Here is a 21661-nt window from a genome sequence, read left to right on the forward strand (position 1 = left end):
CCATACAAGGGCCTCATGGCATAGGTTATCTGTCTTGATTAGCTGCAAGAATGTCTGCTAGATCCTAAAACTTACACTAAACATATGATTACTACAGCTTGGGTATGGTACTTCTAGAGATTGGAATATGGCTACCCTTGAAGGACATGATTCAGAAACATCTCAATTTGGATCCATACCAGGTTCGGGAAAAGGTCCTGCTGGACAAAGTACCACTATTGGGACACTCAATGGGAGAAACGTATCAAAGTATTGTCGAGACATGCTTGGGAGACAGATTAGCGGCTCTTGGAGACGAAGGAACAGAACTGAGGACTTGCAGCTCTCAGCTCTCAGCTCCATTTTCAAGCTAATATTTTAAATCATCTATTAAGACTAATTAGATTGGATATCTAAAACTGTTCTAGGACTTGCGTGCCCATGATACTAGCTATGAGCCACGAATGATCATGATATCGTGCAAGTCAAGCGGCACGTCAGTGTATAGAACGTGATAAATGTCATGATCGGTACAATCTATGCTGAATCAAATGCGAGCAGTACTTTTTATCGTCGGAACGCGTGTCATTGGAATTGGTATCATGGTATTTTGCTAATTAGTTGTTGAAGTGTACTAGTCCAACAAAAAGCCATTGTTGATGCTTCACAAAATACACTCGGAGTATCTGGAGCTCGCTCCCCGGTCTGAGTCACCGGGGGAAAGATTTGGTCAGAAGAAATCTCGAAGCAAAGTAAAAATTACCTGCGGGTGGGTAGGGTCTGGGCGAATGTTCGTCATACCGGGAAAGTTTGTAAACGTTAGACCTTTAAAACCATCAGTTACTGGGTAACCCAGAGCAAAAAGTCGGGGACAGTGAACCTTATCGCCAAATTTAATTATAAAAAGAAGACCTCAGCGGCACTTGACTCTGTAAATTTCCTAAACTATTCTACTTAAGTAGGACAGAACACACCACGCTCCGAGCCCGCAATGAATCCATCAACTAGCTCTACGGCAAGTGATGACTCGAAAACGTTTACTACCTTCGCCGATCTACCACCGGAGATCAGACTACAGATATGGGGTTTGGTAGCGCCTCAAGAACGAAACGCGGTTATGAACAAAGTTGGCGTGAAATCCACTGGCTCCACCGAACTCGACTTGGGAATAAGCCTGGATGGTCTATCATTGTCGTCACATGGCATGATAGAGACATGCTCAGAGAGTCTGAAAGTGATTCATGATATACCCATCGACATTATGTTCATGCCCTTACGACGACCGGCACTTGTTAGTCTTGCATCCTTGCATAAGAGGGTAGACGCAATTGCTACATTGTGGCCGGAACCGAGACATTTGGAAGATCTCCACAAGTTCCTCATGAAGAGAAAAGTGGCGTATAACAACCACCAGATCAAGACAATCTACATTGGCATCTCGGGGGTAATATGGAATGCCAAACCTAAACTTGGTGGCACCGGTTTCAGGGTCCACAACCTTAACGATACCTCGCTCTTACCATTGCTAGCTGAAGTTACAACCTCCGGCCATGACTATGGACGTTATGATCGATTACATTCCTCCGATGAATGTTATATCGAGAACCTTGAAGCTTATTGGGAACAAAAAGAACTTCCCAGGGAATTGCGAGAGACGTGGGGAATACTTATATCAGGCAGCGAGAAAATCATGCCCGTGTTGAAGCCCGCTGTCATTTTTGCCGATGCTAGACATCGACTGCATCTCGGAAGTTGCAGTCCTTGTCAAGACCATCGGCTTATGGAAGGCCTGATCTTTGCAGGCAATTCTCTTCTTCCGCATGGGCCTGCACATTTGTTCCTTCATCCGACAAGAAAAGTGTGGGTAGGGCATTGCGACGAAACATGCCGGACGAGGAGTATGTGCCGTATAAATTATTGAGTCGACTTCGATGAATACCACTCCCTCGTCCACTACACTAGGATAAACCCTGGCTTCACAATGTACTATTGCGCTTAAAATGGGATCATGGCCGTGAGTGAATATCGCCATGGTTAGGTGAAAACGACAAAGTTGACATAAAGTAAATCTGCTCTTGAATTGCTGACAGAGAAAGATCCTGCGAGGATTCTCTACATTCAATGCTCAGTGCAATCTTGTGATTAGTCGGAAGAGATGGTGTATCGAGAAGCACGGCCCGTCTCCAAGGATCGAGGCTGAGTATGATGGATTGCTTGAGATATATGAAAGGAATCAGTTGAAGCAGGGCTTACGTACTGGAATTCACACAGATTTGGCAGCCTCTGTAGCCAAAGAATTGTAATTGTAAGGAAAAGGACGCTTGCAGTCTGTTTTAATACAAAAACCTAGGGCTCGACTTGACGGTCATTTGCTGGGCGCTATAGGCTAAAGCCGCCTGGAATGGCCCTTCACAGGTAAAGTGATGCAGGTTCAACAGGCGCAGCAGGTCGATTACTCTAGCAAGGATACTTAGATGAGACAATAAGCTACTCACAAAAGAGATGATCAATTGGACAGACTATGCAGCCATCATGCGTACCAGACTCAGTTATTGACCAAGGATCCCACAGCTTGGACCAGACTTACGATGTTTCTGAACCATGCGCCTGTCTCGTTTCAATCAGAAAGGCTACATTTCTCCCTTTCCCCATGATTTGCCATCTTGGACTCGTGAGATTCCACTTTGCGACCGCAGTTTTTCATGCTCGCAAAAAGACCAATGACATGTCTACAACAAGGAAATTAAAGACCCGCTGACGCTCCGTTTCAACCTTGATCTAGTGCTTATAAGTGATGTAAACAGGAGATGACTTGGACATTGTGCCTGCAAAGACGTGTCCAACAAAAGAGTAGACAGAAAACAACGAGGAGAGACAAGATGCCAAGAGGAAAGCCACAGAGGTTCGGCCCGTGAGAAATGAGCGGTGTCTTTGTCCGGTTTGTCTAGAGTCTAGATAGACAATGACCAATTGTCTCTGGCATGTTCCTTAAACTTAGGCCCATGGACCCCTGGAATGCTCAGCCCGAATACCCACCGCTAAGCCAGACCCGACATTAGCATCATTCCTTCAGCACGGTCTAGATGTCAATCCGTCCGCAAATCCTACAATCCTTCCAGCAAAGCAATTTACAATATATATAAACACCCAGCCCGCCAAGTCAAAATGGATACCTCAAGTTCAAGACCATCACTATCTGTACATCTATATCATCATGCATCTGACTTCTTACCTCTCCGTCGCCGTGACACTCCTGGGCCTTACAACCGCCGCACCCAAGGAGTGTTCTACTAAGCGCTCACCTGTTCCCAAGCTTGAAGGGGGTCATTACATTCTTGACCGCTCTACCAAGTTTGCCAACAAGCAGGTCTGGACGTTCAACGGCAAAACTCTCCCTGAGGGCCTTTACGCCAGCGATTATCCTGTTGGCAAGACTCACGTCTTTACATCGTCCAACGTCAAGCTTAGCAATGGCTACCTAGAGCTTACAGTGCCAGGTGGCCAAAAGGCTAAGCCTTACAAGTCCGCCGAAATTGCTACCGAGATGGAGAACATTATGTATGCGTCTGTCCGAACGACAGCCATTCTGAGCGAACCTGCAGGTGTTTGCAACGGTAAGTCCCAACAACCCAATTGAACTGGGCCCTTACTAATAATTTCCAGGAATGTTCTTCTACGAATCCGACAGCCAGGAGACCGACATTGAGTGGCTCTCGGACCCCAACTCCGAGTCTAACTACGGTGGAATCCGTCGCTTGTGGTTCACAAACCAGGACCGAGACGGTGACGGCGAGCCCAGCCACAAGGCTGTACTCCCTCCCTCCAACCCTACTACCACCGAGCATGAGTACCGAATTGACTGGACTAAGGACCTTGTCCAGTTCTACGTTGACGGCGCCAAGATGTGGTCTACCAAGAAGGATGTCCCCAACGTGCCTGGCCCCTGGATCTGGAACAACTGGTCCAACGGTGACAAGGGCTGGAGCGCTGGACCTCCCAAGCAGACCGCTGTTTTCAAGATCAAGAAGATCGAGATGTACTACAACACTGCCTAAGTCGTGTGTGGCAAAGAGTGTTTGGATTTCGTTGCATATAATTTATCGGGTTATATATTTGTATACCTAGTGAGAGTTATCTAAACTTGAGAAAAATGTAATTGAGTTTTAATATCATGCATTTGCGTTAAGTCAATGCACATGTTGAAGTAGACTGCTTTGTTTGTCAAAACATTAATCAAGAAAGTAAATCAGTTCGTTCAAACATCATCGTCGTCGTCATGAGTCGATATCTACTTTAGGCGAGCCATGCCACATCAGATTCTCTTTAAATCTCCGGTTTCTGTCCATACACACTGAACCTGCCACGCTGTTAGCATTCCTCTTGGATATAGCAGCAAAAGGAAACTTACACTTGACCTATAGTCTGTGTCTTGAGATCCATGATGGACTTTCTCATTTCAACCGCAAAAAGCTGCATCTCTTCAGGACTCCACGCGAGAATCTCACAAAGCGGCAACTTTATGAATCCATCCAGCGCTTGACTAAACGCCAACCCCACGAAAGTTCCAAGCTCTTTCTTCTTCTTATCCCTAGGCCACCGGCCGACGGGAATCTTGTGTGTTTGTTGGGTCACATTGGTGAAATTGGCTGATTTGGCGAGCTTCTCCAGCTTGTGGTCGGCAAAATCAAAGGTACGGCCTGTTTTTTCGCCCACCTTCTTGAACACATCTGCCCAGCGAGTATAGATACTATGAGTTTAGTCAGTAGTTGTTAATTAGAAGAAAGTATGGGGTGTTTACTGGGCGTCGTCAACATTGACCACGGAGTTTTGTGAATACATCTGCAGATCAGGCTCGATGTGCTGGAACCAACCACCTGGCTTGAGAAACTTGTACACTTGACCATAGAACTTGTCCCAGTCGTCAATAGTACCCTGTAAAAAGCGAATGTGGATAAAGTCAAACGACTCAGGTTCGAAAGTCCATTCCATCGTTGCATCGTCGATCTGGAATTCGACGTTTGGCGGGACAAAACTGGGTTGGCTTGGTGTGATATCTGTAGCTATCACCGTGGCAGAAGGGAATTCATCCGCCACATTACTACGGCATGTTAACTTGCTTTATTGATAGAGCTTGCTTGACTCACATGGCCCATATTCCTGTGCCCGTGCCAACATCCAGGATTTTCTATAAAATATCAGAACATGTCCTAGTTGAAATGAGTTTCACTACCGTAACTTACTTGCGGATTTTCGCCAATCGGTGGGAGGTAAAGCTTATCGTCAAGCATCAACGTCAACCAGTGGTGTCTGTGAAAATTAGTGACTATCTATTTAGACGTTACAACGGTTGACATACATAAGATCAAGTGCATCGAGTTGTTCTTCATCATTCGGCGCCCTGATTCATTAGCATTTTTTGTTTATTTTGAGTCACGAATATCTTACCAATGCTTTCCATACTTGGGGTTCGCATAAGTCCTGCCCTGAAAGTAGTGATTCTCAAAGATACTCGACGTAATCGACGCCGTAGACTCAATCTCACTAAATCCAATTAGCAAGTAGACCAGTCTCAAGGACAACTAGATATGTACCTCTCTGCACTGATGTCGGTCTCGTTATCGAGATCCAGAGCAGGATCCTGCCTTGATCAGCAACCTCTTGTACTAAAATGGACAAACTTACCGATTCAATTTGAGCCGTCATGTTTATGCATACAAACAGAAAGTATCGGGAACGAACCAGTCGCCGAGGCGGGGCTGCATGACACATTTATGTACATAGTATGCCGGCTTCCTTTTTGGTCTTGAGGAGGGGAAGTGACACGTCAGATCAAGTCTGTTGGTGGCTTGTCCATTGACACCTAGGTGCATTGACAGGTGGGGTGGCATTTTGAGTTTTGCAGGTGAAGTAGACAGGGGTCGTTCTCACGATGTAGGTACATTATTTGTTGGATATGACATGAATGGGATGGTGATAGATCTAAGCCAGTTCAACCTGCCATCTAAACATGCTATTCCTAGTCCTGTTTCTGAAACTTTCCCAAACACCAATAGGAACGTCCATCCATTTCTCCCTTCTCTCGTCCTATCTTGTCTCTTCTTTTTTTCGCGGGGTGAACTACGCTAACGCGAGGGCGGTAAAAGAGACCCTTGCTCTTCAAGGTTTATTCAGGTTTTTCAAGCCCAACACTTTATTCTTGGTCGTGATTTGTTGGAACTTGAACGACGGTTATTGACACTACATTTAAGCGAAACCTTCTCATCCTTTTCCCCTCAAATCGGGCATGTCGGTAATTGGATGGGGTTCTTCTCAAAGTCTAATAGATCTGATCAGGCGGCTTCGTCACGAAAGGGGCATGTCGGTAAAGACGTACAGATGTTCACGTTCTCGTATCGGTCGATTCTGCACTATCCTGGATCTGTTATCTGTCTGACGAGAGCTATTTTTAAACGCGTCTAAAAACGCATAAAGTTGTTCCAATAACTCCAATCAAAGTCGTCCACATTGAACTCCCATCCTTCAAGACCATTAACTGCAGCAGCTTGTACCTCGGCACTTGCATTTGCAACCCGTCGTTTGGCCCAAAGTAACTCGATACAAGACGGGATAACGTCCGCCTCAGTCAATACTTTTCTTCGTGTTTCCCAAGCTTCTAGAACCAAGTTACCCAGAGCGACGAACAATGGACTCTCAGTATTATCGATCAGCTCGTGGTGGTCAGTATACAAACCATTCACCAACTTCCACGCCAGATCAATTCTAGAACCCGAATCTCGATTGCGCAGCTCGCTCACAACGTAGATGTATGCGTCGATGTGGTAGGTAGAAGTCAAATGGGTAAATATATGAGATGAGAACCTGCTCTTGAAACCCATATCGACGTATTGGATGAATGAAACGGCTGCGTTGAAGAGAAAGTCACTTTCTTGTCGTGTAATGTACACATCTTCTCCGGACACTGATCGACCTCGTGGATGGTGCAGCATAAATCTCATGCGAGCAAGGGCTAGATTCGCCATGGTGTAGGTCAAATCATGGAACGGAACACATCTATCCAATTTCGACAGATACTTTTCCGTATATATAGCCTCTAGCTCATTGACAGCTTCGTATTCGATCTTGGTCGATGTCCTAGGTTTTGTAAAGCCGGGAGCCATACCCTCGAAAACTTTTGCCGCCCGGGGTGATGATTGGATCCAGCTTGTGACCTCGTACTTCATAAGCACGCAGGTCATCTCTGTTGGACCAGTGTATTCTGTAGTAGGCTCCAGCATGTCTGGATGCAAATCGGCGTCATTCATACTGAGAGGAGGCCGCAAGTCTCCAAAGTCGCTTTTGGAAGGTTTAATTCCCGGCGTTGAAACAGCGCGGACTCTAGAGTCGAGGCCTTTTATCTGCCACCAAAGCCTTATCCGCATCTCTTTCTCAAAGAAGGATAACCTCGTGTCGGACTCAGTTTTGTGAATACCCATCATCTGCCCTACCCTAATAGCAACTGTCATCATGGTACTTGCTACTTCAGATTCCGGGTTGGAAAAGATGAAAAGTGTCATCGCTTGCAGCACCTCCAGTGTCTTGGTTTCCATATAATCAGCCTCAGCAAGAGCTCTTAGGGTTGCAATTCGATAGTGCGTGAGTAAAGCCCCTCTGTCCTGCTTCAAGGAAGATAGACATTTCTCTGACGTTAATGAGGTGATGGAGAGGATGTAGATAGAAAACATGAGGGCCGAAAGTGACTTGTCCATGCGCGAAGGATCCCAACTAGCTTCAAGGATGCGCTTTTGCAAACTTGGGACATGGATGATCTTGATAAGCGGGTTGACAGTCTCGACAAACGTTTGCCAGAGGAAGTAAATGTGCTTTGCTTCTGGATGAAACCCGTATGTATGTTCCGATGTATTCAGCATTGACCTGAAAGGTGGTGATGGGTGAAGGAAGGGGTCTTCCTTGTGTCGCAAAGTCATCATGAGAGGGTATTTTAGCTGGTCAAGTTAGTTAAAACTATGCGACAGGGTAGAAATATCTCACTTCTGGACACAAGGTTGACCAAAGACACCTAAAGGTAACCTTCATCAGCTTCCAAAAGTTGAGTCACATAGAAACATATGTCACTTACAGTTCAGTTGGAGAAGGAGAATCAGCATCCGTTGAAGTGTCCCTTCCAAGCTTTGTTCCCAAACTAGGAGATACCCAGACATTGGTATGCTCAGTAAAATCTATACCATTCTTTCGCATCAGGTCTTCATATTTAGCCAATCTGGTCAACAATTCTTCATCGGCAGCCCTTTTGCGCGGTTTAGGCGGTGGTGGTGCTTCGTAGGAACATTGTGTTTGTGCTTTTTGACAATTGGAACAAGGATCTAGTCTATCGCATTTGACCTTGCGACGAGCACAGATTGTGCAAGCATGTTTTCGTAATTCGTTTGACATAGCCGTATTTGACTGCGAGTAAGTAATAAGCAGAAGGAGAAGAATGGCTGCTGAATAAAGGAGTCTCGGGAGGTGAGATGAAGGCTCGGGCGCTTCGGACTCTAAATAGGTCTAGTCCCGGGTTAGCATGACCGATCCAATGAGCAGAGCATATTAAGTTCGCTAAGTCGATCAGGTAGACAAAGACATCTGACGGCTTCATTGACACTGGTCCTAGGTCGATACCAAGGGGTCCCCTGTGCAAAAATGTAGTGCCGTGTTTCCCTTGGAACTAAATATGTCTCGATTTTAATGCCGTCAACGATTCTCCTCAGTTGATAATAGCATGAACTCAAAATTCCTCCGAACCGAGGCATAAGGTGATGAAGCGACTTATTTGCGGGGCTTTCAGAATGTACTTATGTATCGTCTGGGTTCCGCTCAATTCTTCATATTGCTCGCTCTTGACCGCAAAATACAGCTTTCACTTAAATTTATTTCCATCATGACAGAGGAAAACATCTCGCTGGAAGCAGCCACACGGCGGTACAAAGAGTCAATCTCGAGATTTGCTGCTATCCGATATGCAGCGGGATACTATATATTGCACTATTTCAATCTTATCGCCAATAATGTACTTGCTCTCAAAGAGAGGTTCATATCGTCCGCACATCCGCCCACAGTTGTCAAAAAATATGCTTTTCTACCAGAACTACACATAAGGTGCGTCTACGCTTGACGTCTCGTTTAGCCTCACAATGTTTACTGACTCTTTTAAGGATTTTCTATCCAAAAGGATTCAACGCACAATCTCAGAGGAAACTCCCTACCATTCTCAGTATCCATGGCGGCGGTTTCGTTATGGGCAATCCGCGCGACGATGATCTGTTCAACTATAACTTTGCAAACATGCATTCAGTTCTGGTCGTTGCACTCAACTACAGAAAAGCCCCTCGCGTTCGTTTCCCAACACCAATTTATGATTTGGAGCAGCTTATCTTCGCCGTCCTATCTGACTCTTCTCTGCCCATCGACAAGGATCGTGTTGCTCTGATGGGCTCTTCTGCCGGTGGAAACTTGGCGCTCTCCGTATCTACACTACCCAGCATGTGTGGCAGTGGAGACGGCGTCAGGCGGATCAAGACCGTGATCCCAATGTATCCTGTGGTTGATATGTCTGTAACACAAAAGTACAAAATGCAGACGAGGCAGTATAAACCATCGCTTGGGGGCTTCCGCGCGAAACCTGTTGACTTTCTTGCTAGACTTTCCCCAGTCTTTGATGCAGCTTACAAACTGGCTGGACAAGACTTGCAAGATCCTCTTCTCAGTCCCATTTACACACCCAAAGAACAACTGCCGCCAAATATATTTGTACTTGCTGATGAGCTTGACATGCTCGCCAATGAAGCCTGGAGAATGATTTGCGGTCTGTCAGGCCATCGAACCGAGGAGCAGGCTGTTGGTCGGAGTCATGTTGGCCCTCCAGGGAAGCTAATTCTTGACGATGAGAAGTTCTCATTTGAAGTGAAGAAACATGATGGAAACTACAGATGGCTGTTGATCCCAGATCAAATTCATGGGTACGACCACTACGATTCGTTGCAGTTGTTACATGGAGATAAGGAGCTGTCAAAAGATGCGGAGCTCAAGACCAGAGAAGCCCAAAAGTTGATTGGAAAGTGGCTTTTTGAGGGTCCATTTGCATGATCTTGACTACGTCTTATCAAAGTCGATCATGAGCAAGGTCAATAGATGGTGACAATGGGTAGCAGAAACGTTGGCCTCACAAGTCTCAAGGTATAGAAATAAGTAGTCTGAGAAGGTTTCTTTCAAATTGGCTTCTCCATACATCATGTACTGTTTTTATGTTTCTATTTTATCACCACCACCATGTTACTTAATTCGGAGCATTTATAGGTATATTCCACCTATCAAACCGTTGAGTTTCGGGCGCATAAATGCTTCACATTGTTGTAGACCTTCCTCGAGCAGTGAAGATCCTTGATATGCCGGTCTTCCGGTTAATCGTGTTGCTCTAGGATCATTTTTTGCTATGAATGCATTGAAGACAATATGGGCAGGTCACATTACGCGAGTAGCCATAAGAGATGAACGTTTAGATCCTATCGAATCACATTCGCTCATAACTAGGGTGGCATTTCTGTTCTCTTTGATTATTTAACGGTCAAATCTCGCTATAGCCATGGTCGTGTATTCCCATGTTTCCCCCAATCACAGTGTCCTGCATATGTATCCATAACTCGCTCATGTGACTCCAAACTTCATTCGCTTCAAGGCTCCTCGGACATTTCATAGTTCGAAAAGTCGTCAGGCATATGAACAAGAGACTCCCACATGTCCTGCAGAGTCGTTAGTATTCGTGACAATGAAAATAAAAGTCTAGACGAATTTACCCAGTCTACAGCATCTGAGCTGTTCAACATAGCCTCTATGCCCTGGAACTCGCTCGAGAACGGCATGTCATTCGAATCATTATGGCCATTCGCGTTTCCTAGACTCATCAGTTCATGTTCTTCCAGGAAAGAAATCAACGTACCGTTTCCATTTTGGATATGAGCTTTCTCGGCGCTCATCATATCAGGAAGGGATTCCTTCGCCTTATTATTGACGGATATAGCTTTCAACATCACCGTTAGCATATCATGAGCTTGTCGAGCCTCAGCAGAAACTACCTTGAGCGCTGCCCAGAAGGCTTGCGAGGTCTGAAGCGCTTGAATCATGTTCTCTCGAGTATAGCCAACAAGATCCTTGTTCTCGTACTGAGGTTGTTTGCTCAACTCAAGACAGACAACCATGGATGCAAGCGAAAAGTCATGACGCTCGAGGGATGTGAGGAACCACCTATCCTTGTATAAAAGTCCACCGACTTGGACTTCTCTCAGGATGGAAGCCTGGTGGCCCAGCACTGACATAGCTGAGTCGACACACGCCTTTCGTGAGTAATTGTACTTGGTATCCTGGTAGGCCTTAGTCATGCGGTGACGGTGCAATGTACACCTTGCCTTTTGGAAAAGAAGTTCCAGGTTGTACCGCCGAATGAGAATGTATGGCGGTACCATGATGCAATCTTCCAACTTGGCTATCTGAAAGCAAGGCGGCATAGACTTGTGCAGCTGGTGAAGTTTCTCATCAAGAGCCATGATCTCCTCGTAATTCTCAGTCTTGCCAAGAGAGACCTGGTTGAAAATGGTTCGATAGACTGTCATCATGCGGACTTTGACTCTGGTGTACAGTACAGGCGTCAATTGGGTGTCAGGTCTAGGCGGAGGAAGTCGAGTGGATTCAGGCCCAAAGTCATCGTCGGTGATATTTCGCGGCAGTTTCGTATCACACTGCGATTCCTGGATGAGTGACGGAAGACCGAGTTGGCAAGACGTCAAGATATCGAGTTGCTGAATGACACCCCACACACGGCGACGCATTTCGCCATGAAAGGGAGAGATACGCGGGTAACTGTCTGGATCACGATGGTAACCCATTCTCATAGCCAGCCGGATGACGATACCAGTGAGAATCCAGACACCGAGGTGGGCATCGCGACGGCGAACGAATTCTCCGTGGATATTGAACAGCATAGTTTCGAGTGTATATCTACCAGGCGCTGTGGAATACTTGGACAGGAGAAGACAGTCTGTGCAGCGTCTATGGAAACCTTCTGCAACTTCCATTGGGGCACCTAGACCTTCGGGAAGCTCGTCCTGCGAGCGGATATATAAGAATGTTCCGGTGGCCAGAATGCCGAACAACATGCCGATCCATTGAATGGAGACTGAGTTTGGGTCATCCCAGAAGCGTTTGTACTAGGTATGTGGTTAGTGGTATATAAATATTGAGAGGTTGCATGTGTACCTCGATTTGAAACTCCCCAGTGTGGGTGATCACTTCCTAGTATTAGCAAGTGCCGTCCTGTCTCGTCAGTCTGTTAACGTACTGATGGATGGCTCGGTGGCGTTAAAGTATCGCGACACAATCCTATCTGTGATGTGTTTGGGAGGAACATCCGCCAAAACTTCTTCCAGGCTCGGTGACAATCTTCCAGGCCCCAGAAGCATGGGTACCTGACTCTGGGCTTGTTCTGTTATGCCTAGATCAGTAGACTCGTTGGTCTCATCAAGATGCTCGCGAATGTATTCAACCTGGAGATTCTCTGTTAACCTTGTTCTCCTTGGAAGGTCAATTGCGTACCTCATGACAAATGGCAGACAGACCAATGACTGCTAGAGACATAGATTGTCTCATTCGGATTCGCCATTAACCGACCAGGCTTGACCTCCGTGCTGTCTCTACTGGAGGAAGATTGTAGAGATCCTTGATTCGTGATATACGTACTCGCAGGACTCTTGATACTGGGTGAGCCAGATGAGGAGCCCTGCTGAGAGGGAAGCTGGGAAACAATGGACCCGAGCAGTGTCTCAAGATGGCGCACTCGGTCGTTTAGGTCTGTCTGCTTGTTGTCCCTCCTCTGGGCAGCCGCGCGACTACGAGGCCATGGGGCATATTGGCAGGACACGTTTCTGGCGACGCAATTGCTGCAGGGCTCATCGCGATCGCATTTCAATCTGTCTCATTAGTGTTGTTCTTTGGAAGCAGGGTATATGGAGGACGTACTTTCGTTGACGACAAGAACTACACGAGAGTGTCGCTCGTACAGGCTGTTGCTGCATTTTTATGTATCTTGGCTGAGTAAAAGGATGGATTGAAGAGATGAGAAAGGATGAAGCTTGTTCTACAATTCTGCTTATTATTTATTAGTGGTGAGCCGGAGAATTTAAGCTTAGATTGCGTAGTCTAGTGTTAGCATTTGCCTCGGAACAAATTGATATGTGAGCTTACGTCACGTGGGATATTTGACGATTGAACTACGCTTTTAGACCATTTATCCCTCTGTCTTGTTCGGCCGAAACCTTGGCAGTTTAACTACCCATCTTGTTATCGACTATGGTCAATCTGTTCTGGTTGGCTTGTCGGAGCAACCGAAGCAACATGGGTGGAGTGCAGCAAATTACAAGGGCTCTAGGTGCATAGGGCTGACTGCTTTGCTCACCCGTAAGCGATGTTTTAGGGCTGAGTTCAGTCTGCCTGACCATCCATGACACCCATGATGTGCTGTCTAAATAATTGGTGCATAGAATCTCATTCGGTTCTCAGAATCCCACTTCTTCTTCAGTGCTTTGAGCTTGTTGACCCTCCAAGGTTCATACCCATACATACTCTCCAGCGATTCAATGCCATGCGCATAATTGACGTATGATCGTAGCTGTTCCGGCTCATCGCTTGCCTCTAAAAGGAGGCCCCTCAATTTCTCCCCATGCTCTTGAGCCAAACTGTCCAGCGTAGCGTTGGGTTTATACAAGATATATGACGTTATGAGAATCTCATCGTCACGGTGAGGAAACGCAGATTTATTTGCGTCCACTGCTTTCACGCCGTGCGTAGAGTACCCCTCAAGAAGGAAAAATGACCCCGCCAATTCGGGAACACGGTGAGATATTTCGGCAATAGAGTCAAAAACTTGGCGGACGGCTGGCGGATTGTACTTCTTGAGACCTATAGGATAGCGAAGACCGGTGAAGCCTTTTGTACAACCGACAGTGTCTTCACTCATGAGGGTAATGTGAGCGAGTTCGGGCATGGGAACTGCACCCGCGTTGACATTGATAGGCCCAATGTCATGAAGTGGCTTGGCGTATTCTCGAGCTTCATCGGCCGGACCATCTGAAATAATTGCATACCATATAATCGGCTATAGACCGTTAGTTGAGATAAACTGCTAAGACTCCGTACTCATACCTTGTCAGGATCAATCTCTGGGATATTTACAATATACATCCAGTGGATTATTTCTGGCGGCTGAGTCTTCATCATCTTGTTTGTTAACTCGAGGACTTCTTCCAGCTTGTCGCCCAAGAAGATGAGAATCTCATAGGACCAATTTGGATTCTTGACATCGTAGATACGATACTCCCACTCTGTAACAATGCCAAAGTTGTGTCCAGCTCCACGCAAGGCCCAAAAGAGATCCGGGTTTAAATCTTCGGAGGCTGTCACAGCTTCTCCGTTAGGGAGGACGACACGTGCAGAGATAACCTGATCCGATGCAAGACCAAATTGGCCCTGAAGCCATCCATGGCCTCCTCCGAGGACGGGTGCTGAGATGCCAACGCATTCGCAAATACCGGTAACTTTCCCTTGTCAGCTTGAATATAGACTGTTCCAAGGAAAACTAACCCGTTTGTTTCTTTGCAGCCCATAGCTCGCTAACAACTTTCTTAACACTGGCTCCTGCACTAATGGTTGCATGATGTCCATCTTGAGCGATCTTGATATTGTTCATGCCTCGTATGTCAACGATAAGAACATCTTTTGCCAGCTGCAACGCCTCAGTCGCCCCATGGCCACCAGATCTGGCCAAAAATGGTATCCCGTTTTGGTTTGCGTACCAGACCTATGTCAGGTCAGAATTGATCATTTTCTTTACTATCATGCATACCGCTTCTTGCACATCACTCTCCGTGAAAGCTGTCACAACTGCACGCACCTGCGGTGCGTGCCAATCTCGCCATCGACTAACGAGACCACCAAAATCGGAGTCGTGTGGAAACACTATCGACGCGTTGGACGAGAGCTTTGAAGACAAGCTTGGCCATGTTTGTGGTGTGACGAGAGACGCGAGTCCGATTCGACTGAGAATCTTTTGTGGTGAAGGCGCTTTGTTCAGCGCCCAAGCTGTGCCAGCTGCGATGAACTCCATAGCGACGACTATCGAATCTACGTCAGTAGATCCGTACTGATACAGGGTTCTGTGAGCTTTACAACAGCTTCGTAGAAGGCAGTTACAGACAATATGCCTATGAAACTGGCCGTGGGAACATTGAGACTTTAGGCTGAAAGTCTTATATAGACGTAGCTGACGTGAGATTTCAAGCGACAGCTATTGATGACAAACACGAGATGCACTTTTCAAACTTAGTTATGATTATTGGTCGCTAAGGATACTACTACGGAACTCGGCATAAGTAGAAGTATGGGGCACATCATGGCTAGGTTCCGTTTGTTCATTATTACTGAATCATCGAGGCGTGTTTCATGCAAGTATGGCAATCCTCCAACCTTCCACGTCGGCCTCCGCTATCTGTAACTAAACATTCTCTCCTGATGACATCGTTATCCCCTTGTATTGAGTGTAGCCTTCATAAACGGAAGATCGAGGTTAGACTGGATGTTCATTCATTTATAGATCGTAGCCGTGGATATCCCCATCTCTTTAACCAAAGGCATGACTATTCAGACCTTGTTCAGTCCAAGTACCTCAGTAATCTCATCAGTATCTGTGTGGCCTCTTGATTGTCTCATGCGATGGCACCAAGTCACTTTCTTATCCTCTCCTTCTCCCTCAAACAAGAACTCTCCACCCTGTAAGTTGGGTGCTCCAGACGAAAATACAGGATATCCCTGCATGAACCTCCAAATCGCAGTCTTGATGGACCAGTATACGGCCCAGGTGGTAGTCCAAGGCATATACTTATTCGGCGGTCCTTCTTTCCACGTTTTAATCATTCCCAGTGTACTGTATAACTTCTCTGAAGGGTCTGTGTAGATGGGGTACTGCCAGCCCGTGTCTAGGCGGTACATTTCAACTTGTTTGACATCGCCATGGCCCACGATTACAATAGCCGTGTCAAGCTTCTTCAGCTTTTCGGGTGTCGCATTCTCAGCAAGGAAGCTAATATAGTTCACGCACGACTAGAAAGTTAGCTGGAGACGCAAATTTTGGAACTGAATACCTACGCAACAGTAGAAGTGGCGAACAAAAACAACAAGAACTTTTCGAGGTAGGTCTGGTCTGCTATAGATGCTTCTGAAGGTGTGCTTCTTGCCCTCGCCATCATAGACTTCCATGGCGTCAGCGGCCTTCAGGGCTTCGGAAGTAGGCGGATCGTCGTTGACATATCTATTGGAAAATTCCCTGCCTTGGGAGATATCGCATGAATCACTCATGGTTGGTAGAACGGATTTGATGCTTTCGGGTCCTTTGTTGCATAAAGATGAGCAAGACAAATGCGGAGGTGATGAGACGAGGCTGATGTGACATCAGATCCGAAATAAGAAAATATGCTGACGTAATCATTAAATTCACTCTACAGGTTATTCACTTCTTCAAAGAGATTTTTGGTACATCTGATTGAGTCTTTCATTGATGTTGTAATACTAGAGCTCATTATATTCAACATGACTCTATCCTTCAACGTTCCTGATGAACCAAGGTTTGGCATTCCCTTGTAGTTTCCGAAATATCCAACAACGGAAAACTGCCAATGAGAAAAAGTAATTGAAGTTTGAAACAAGAAAATTATAGATGACCTCGGCCAAGTATCAAATGGCCCACCGCATAATTATCCACGTTACGTTCGGGGAGTTTGTTCATCTCGATACCGGTTAGATCATCCAGGAGCTAATGGCCCGAGATCTATAGCACTTTTTTCTTTCTTTTTGCCATGAGGAAGAGTCATTAAAGTTGTGGCTCAATTGGGTTTGGGCAGCAGATTAGGCGTGATATGTTGCTGAAAAAGTAGATTCGACGTACATCATATTCTCGATCTTAGGGATGATGACCCAATTTCTGGTAGGTGACAGGTTCCACTGTCAGAGATTTTGGCCGCCACTAAACCCTGGAATTGCGACTCAAGTGTCCACCGAGGGAGAGAAACCTCCGGCTTCAGATATAAATGTGGAGGTTCACAAGGCGAATTAACGTCATGGTGATAACGGTAGTTGTATACGTATTGATGATTCGAAACATATAAAACATATTGATCCCAGATTTAATAGTACGACCATGAAGAAATCTCAGTAGTCCTCTTAATCTACTTCAATTCAGCATGGCGGGACCTCAAGACCAGAACCACGACTACTTCTCAAAACCAACTGCTCCATCAACACCAGGTCAAGCTCATCTTGGCAATGTCGCAAATCGTATTCCTAGCACTATCCCGGATAGAGAATCAGGTACAGACTATGCAAAATCGACACACTCAAGACATCGTGTACTCCACGGTCTACCTTCAACATTCATGTCGCACTTGAGTCGACGGCCAGCTACCTCCTCAAGAGGTTTTTCCCGTATGCCTAGCGAGGGGACCATATCTCGTCCCGCAGCACCTCAACATTCTTCCCATTATCACCACTATGCCCCTGCTGAAGATGGATACTATCAAGAGAATCCATGGTTTGGTGAGGCGGATAAGAAGCCTATTTTCAGTCTTGGAAAACCCTTGCCTCACAAAGTTCGTCGCAAAGCTTTGAAGCCTATCAGACCAGATGGAAGGGTCGATGAGGAAATGGCCATCGAAAAGGAGGAATCTACCAATGAGCCTCATCCTGGTTATGCCTCACGAACAACTTCTGGGCACCCTTACCTAATGGAGACTCAGAGTAGCCTTCCCTCGCGAGATATACAACGCCAGCAGACTCGAACTACAGCAGCTGGTGCTGCTCATAATGATCGACGAAACGACGCAGGTCAGCCAGTCTTTGAATACGTTCCTGGTGAGGGGGCACCAACACCTGGGCACCGAGATCCTGCTTCTAGGGTGCAATCAAAGCAGGACAACGGCCATTCTCCCCCAGATTTCAAGGTCGACGGTGAGCCTTTGGGACACCAAGAGAAGCCTTGTGTGGAATCTGGCGAGGCGGACGCAAATGAGATGAGAAACTGGTGGGCAAGAATACGCGCGAAGCATCCTGAACCACTCGCTGAGTTTCTTGCTACTGCCGTGGCCATCTTTCTCGGTCTCACTGGTACTCTATCTGTGAACTTGTCAGCCAAACAGTCACAACCATACGGGACATATGAAACCTCGTGCTGGGCATGGGGCTTTGCTTGGATGTTTGGTATCTATCTCGGCGGTGGTGTCTCGGGTGCTCACATGAACCCTGCCATCTCCGTCTCGCTATCCATATTTCGTGGATTTCCTTGGAAGCAATGCGCCATCTACGTGGTCGCCCAATTCATCGCTAGTATCGTTGCCGGGGCGTTAGCTTATGCCATCTACGCCGACTCGATCAACTACGTGGACCCGGACATGACGAAAATGTCCATGACATTCTTTTCCACGCCTCGAGAATGGGTCACACTAAAGTCAGCATTCTTCAACCAAGTCGTCGGCAGTGCAATCATGATGATCGCTGTCTTCGCCCTTGGAGACGATCAAAACAACCCGCCTGGTGCTGGAATGCACGCTTTAGTCTTGGGCTTCCTTGTCACTACTCTCAAATTCACTTTGGGGTACAACATTGGATCTGCTCTGAACCCTGCTTCTGATTTTGGGCCGCGAGTTGTTGCGTATGCCGTTGGATTTCGAGGAGACAATGTATTTCAGAGTGGGTGGTGGTTTTATGGGCCATGGGCTGCGACTTTGATAGGATCGATATTGGGCTGCACTCTGTACGATGGTTTTGTTTTTGTTGGAAGTGAGAGTCCAGTCAACTTTAGACTGGACAAGAGGGTAAAAAAGTTGTTAAATTAGTTATCTACCAACCATGCATCGCTTGTTTCTGTTATAAAGTCTCTGCCTTGAATGTGATCTCCCGACATCTGTCTATCTACTATTGTAAAGCCACAGCCAACTTCAGTCAAGTAAGTTTACCATATAACTCGTTCTGCATCCTAACTCAATCACGTACGACCATACCTACCAGAAAATACGGGATCCCGTCCGCTCTCCCATAGTCAAGCTGGTAAGGGGCGGATTAGTAGTTGGGTCGGTGACGACCAGCGAATCCCCGCTGTTGTATGTTTTTGCCGACTGGCTACTGGCCTTGGCATCTTTTTGCTTAACAATACAGCTCAGTCATAGAAAGTAGATTATAACTCTAGTTTTGTCCTTCTGCCTAGTGAAAACAAACCTCGTATGGTAATCCAATAACAGTCTAGATTGACCGACTTGTAGGCCGGCGGGTTGGTACTTTCCACCTGTAGTGAATTCAGCAATTCTGGATGACAAGTTAGACCGCTGATTGTCTATTATATTGAATGGATCTAGGCTGCTCTATCTTGAATATGGACTCAAATCCGTTTCTCGGTGATTCAGTAATCTGCCTCCCTAAGGACGAGGCGCCACGCTGCAAACCGCTCACAGTACCATTCTTTTGCCACCTAACTATTGAACCAAGACTCTTTTATTACTCAGTATCCTCATCCAACAGCTCTGTAGCTCTCCCCAACGCTTCCTTCTGCACCTCCTCAACTGTCTGATCTACGCTGACAGTCAAAACATCCTTCTCATCCTTCCCCGGCCTCTCGAGAGCCTCAAACTGGCTGTGCACTAGCGCAGATCCTGCAAAATGCCCCTTCCTTGCCGCAGCACGCTGCGTGAGAACCTCCTCTGGCGCATCTAGATGCAAGAAATGCACACGCAGGTCACCTGCGTCCTCGGATCCTTGTCGAAGAAGGTCGCGGTACTGACGCTTTAGAGCTGAGCAGGTCACCACGAGATGTTCAGTGCCTGGGCCTTTGGGATGGTGAATTGCGTGTTCTCTTAGAGCTTCAAGCCATCCATATCGGTCTTCGTCGGTTAGAGGCTCACCACGACTCATCTTGTCGACGTTCGATTTGGGATGGAACTGTTTCCTAGTGGTTATTATGTTTTTCTTCAAGATTGTTTATGAGACTTACATCGTCACCTTCCACAAACTTGAGGTTGAGCTCATCTGCTAGATATCTGGCGACTGAAGATTTGCCCGATGCCGTCGGACCAGAAACGAAAAGGATCCATCGATGGCCTTTTGGCACTGGCTTAGCAGTTGGGTTCTTCAATTCTTCGGTCATTACTATTGTATACGTTTCTAAAAAGATGGTGGTAAATGGCGAAATGTTTTGCTGTCGAAAATGGTTGAGGATTTGTGTAACAGTTCTTAGCAGGTTTAGCCATTTGCACAAATGCTTGACGTCATAGTGACAACAAACTCTATAAGAATGCCACCAAAAGAATGTCATATCTGCCCCATTTTCCACGGAAATATCTCTAGATTCCTACCATTAAATGCAGCTAGAACCTGACTGTCTTCTATATATGCCAAGTGTTGATAATCTTTCCTAGTGACGAGGTTCAGGGTAGGACAACAGAAATCGATTTCCAACAACATGGTAGGGTTAAGATAAGTAGACTAAAAAAGATAGTCTAAGGAGTATAAATTGACCCAGTAAAGTCGTCTCTCATGCTTCCAGTGGTCGATTAATAGCCTGAGGATCCTCAATCAAATATTCTCCATCATGCCGAGTAGCTGATCCCGCTGCCATAAGCACGGGATACTCCCCACCGTTGTCACGTAACGGATATTCACGTTCATCAACCTTACAGTCACGATATAGTCTTCTCCATCGCTAGAATAGCTACTGGATTCATTATTTTACTGTTCAAAAGGTTGCAATCTTCATCCATTTTAAACGCCAAGGGACAAGCGTAGGTGGAGAAGATGAAATCGGCCCATTCACTTTAGCATATCTCAAAGATGGACACAAAAACTACCAACTGTGGTCTAGATTCCAATTCGCTTCGATACCTTTTCCTCGTGATTACCAATGCTGGTCTTTGCTTTCTGCTTTCCATCCCCACAGTCTGTGTGTTGGGGTGCTGCATGTCTTGGCCGTCACTGCACAGCCTCTAAGGAATAGACGAGTGGACAGTTCTGGGCAATTACGGATACTCTTTTGGACTACAATGCAGTTCTAACTAAGGACTTAGCTGTATCAGCCTTGTGGTCAGTGTGCTGTCTTACTGGTGGGTATTATGATAGGGGTCATTTTGAGCTACGGGTACATCTTTGGATTTTATCTCCGTTGGCCCGTTGAAAGAAATGCCTATCTCGATGTTGCATCACGATAGAAGAACTACGTAGCAAAGCATTCCAGAGTGAAATGAAGACGGTATCTGCCAGGGTCTCGCTAAAGCCGACGCGTAGCGAAAGTCAAGTCACAATAGCAATAACAATAGTACCAGCCAAAGAGGGGAATGTTAGATGCTGATCTTTCCACGTGTAATGGCACTCATCCCCGATGACATTGCGGGCGCCCTTGCATAGGCAGATGAATGACGCGGAGGAGCAGGAATAATAATTGTTGCCTTTTTTTCTTTGCCCGTCATTCCCGTTAACATACGGCATCTTCCCAAAGAAAGTAAGAATGAAAACCAGTCTGGCCAATGACAATACGTTCCAGACCTTCTAGAAGAATTTGCGCTGCATAACTAGC

General features: G+C 46.3%; 9 protein-coding genes across 9 annotated transcripts; 3 read left to right on the forward strand and 6 right to left on the reverse strand.

Annotated features, from left to right (window-relative positions):
- Positions 1-3193: 3193 nt before the first annotated feature.
- FSST1_007869 (concanavalin A-like lectin/glucanase domain-containing protein) lies at positions 3194-4034 on the forward strand (the record flags this gene model as incomplete). Its single annotated transcript, XM_083224696.1, has 2 exons — positions 3194-3593; positions 3643-4034. 2 exons carry the CDS (start codon positions 3194-3196, stop codon positions 4032-4034), a joined length of 792 nt encoding a protein of 263 aa, XP_083083830.1.
- Positions 4035-4302: 268 nt separating this feature from the next.
- On the reverse strand, positions 4303-5682 carry FSST1_007870 (S-adenosyl-L-methionine-dependent methyltransferase; the record flags this gene model as incomplete). The annotated part of the gene is made up of 9 exons (XM_083224697.1): positions 4303-4336; positions 4388-4726; positions 4778-5077; positions 5124-5164; positions 5220-5286; positions 5336-5377; positions 5425-5520; positions 5571-5617; positions 5662-5682. 9 exons carry the CDS (start codon positions 5680-5682, stop codon positions 4303-4305), a joined length of 987 nt encoding a protein of 328 aa, XP_083083831.1.
- A 752-nt stretch (positions 5683-6434) lies between these two features.
- On the reverse strand, positions 6435-8409 carry FSST1_007871 (Zn(II)2Cys6 transcription factor; the record flags this gene model as incomplete). The annotated part of the gene is made up of 3 exons (XM_083224698.1): positions 6435-7961; positions 8008-8035; positions 8096-8409. 3 exons carry the CDS (start codon positions 8407-8409, stop codon positions 6435-6437), a joined length of 1869 nt encoding a protein of 622 aa, XP_083083832.1.
- Positions 8410-8809: 400 nt separating this feature from the next.
- On the forward strand, positions 8810-10098 carry FSST1_007872 (Alpha/Beta hydrolase protein; the record flags this gene model as incomplete). Its single annotated transcript, XM_083224699.1, has 2 exons — positions 8810-9111; positions 9168-10098. 2 exons carry the CDS (start codon positions 8810-8812, stop codon positions 10096-10098), a joined length of 1233 nt encoding a protein of 410 aa, XP_083083833.1.
- Positions 10099-10682: 584 nt separating this feature from the next.
- FSST1_007873 (Zn(II)2Cys6 transcription factor) lies at positions 10683-13076 on the reverse strand (the record flags this gene model as incomplete). Its single annotated transcript, XM_083224701.1, has 7 exons — positions 10683-10751; positions 10806-10903; positions 10949-12212; positions 12262-12293; positions 12344-12576; positions 12621-12971; positions 13021-13076. The coding sequence occupies 7 exons, from the start codon at positions 13074-13076 to the stop codon at positions 10683-10685; spliced, it is 2103 nt and encodes a 700-aa protein (XP_083083834.1).
- A 446-nt stretch (positions 13077-13522) lies between these two features.
- On the reverse strand, positions 13523-15163 carry FSST1_007874 (FAD-binding oxidoreductase; the record flags this gene model as incomplete). The annotated part of the gene is made up of 4 exons (XM_083224702.1): positions 13523-14155; positions 14203-14594; positions 14641-14857; positions 14903-15163. The coding sequence occupies 4 exons, from the start codon at positions 15161-15163 to the stop codon at positions 13523-13525; spliced, it is 1503 nt and encodes a 500-aa protein (XP_083083835.1).
- Positions 15164-15696: 533 nt separating this feature from the next.
- Positions 15697-16410, reverse strand: FSST1_007875 (AhpC/TSA antioxidant enzyme-domain-containing protein; the record flags this gene model as incomplete). Its single annotated transcript, XM_083224703.1, has 2 exons — positions 15697-16155; positions 16201-16410. The coding sequence occupies 2 exons, from the start codon at positions 16408-16410 to the stop codon at positions 15697-15699; spliced, it is 669 nt and encodes a 222-aa protein (XP_083083836.1).
- Positions 16411-17291: 881 nt separating this feature from the next.
- On the forward strand, positions 17292-18938 carry FSST1_007876 (aquaporin-like protein; the record flags this gene model as incomplete). The annotated part of the gene is made up of 1 exon (XM_083224704.1): positions 17292-18938. One exon carries the CDS (start codon positions 17292-17294, stop codon positions 18936-18938), a length of 1647 nt encoding a protein of 548 aa, XP_083083837.1.
- Positions 18939-19593: 655 nt separating this feature from the next.
- FSST1_007877 (P-loop containing nucleoside triphosphate hydrolase protein) lies at positions 19594-20239 on the reverse strand (the record flags this gene model as incomplete). The annotated part of the gene is made up of 2 exons (XM_083224705.1): positions 19594-20034; positions 20087-20239. The coding sequence occupies 2 exons, from the start codon at positions 20237-20239 to the stop codon at positions 19594-19596; spliced, it is 594 nt and encodes a 197-aa protein (XP_083083838.1).
- Between the last annotated feature and the right edge of the window lie 1422 nt (positions 20240-21661).

This window comes from Fusarium sambucinum, chromosome II (genome assembly GCF_050947815.1).
Source record: "Fusarium sambucinum isolate potato_lamoka chromosome II, whole genome shotgun sequence".
NCBI lineage: Eukaryota > Fungi > Ascomycota > Sordariomycetes > Hypocreales > Nectriaceae > Fusarium > Fusarium sambucinum.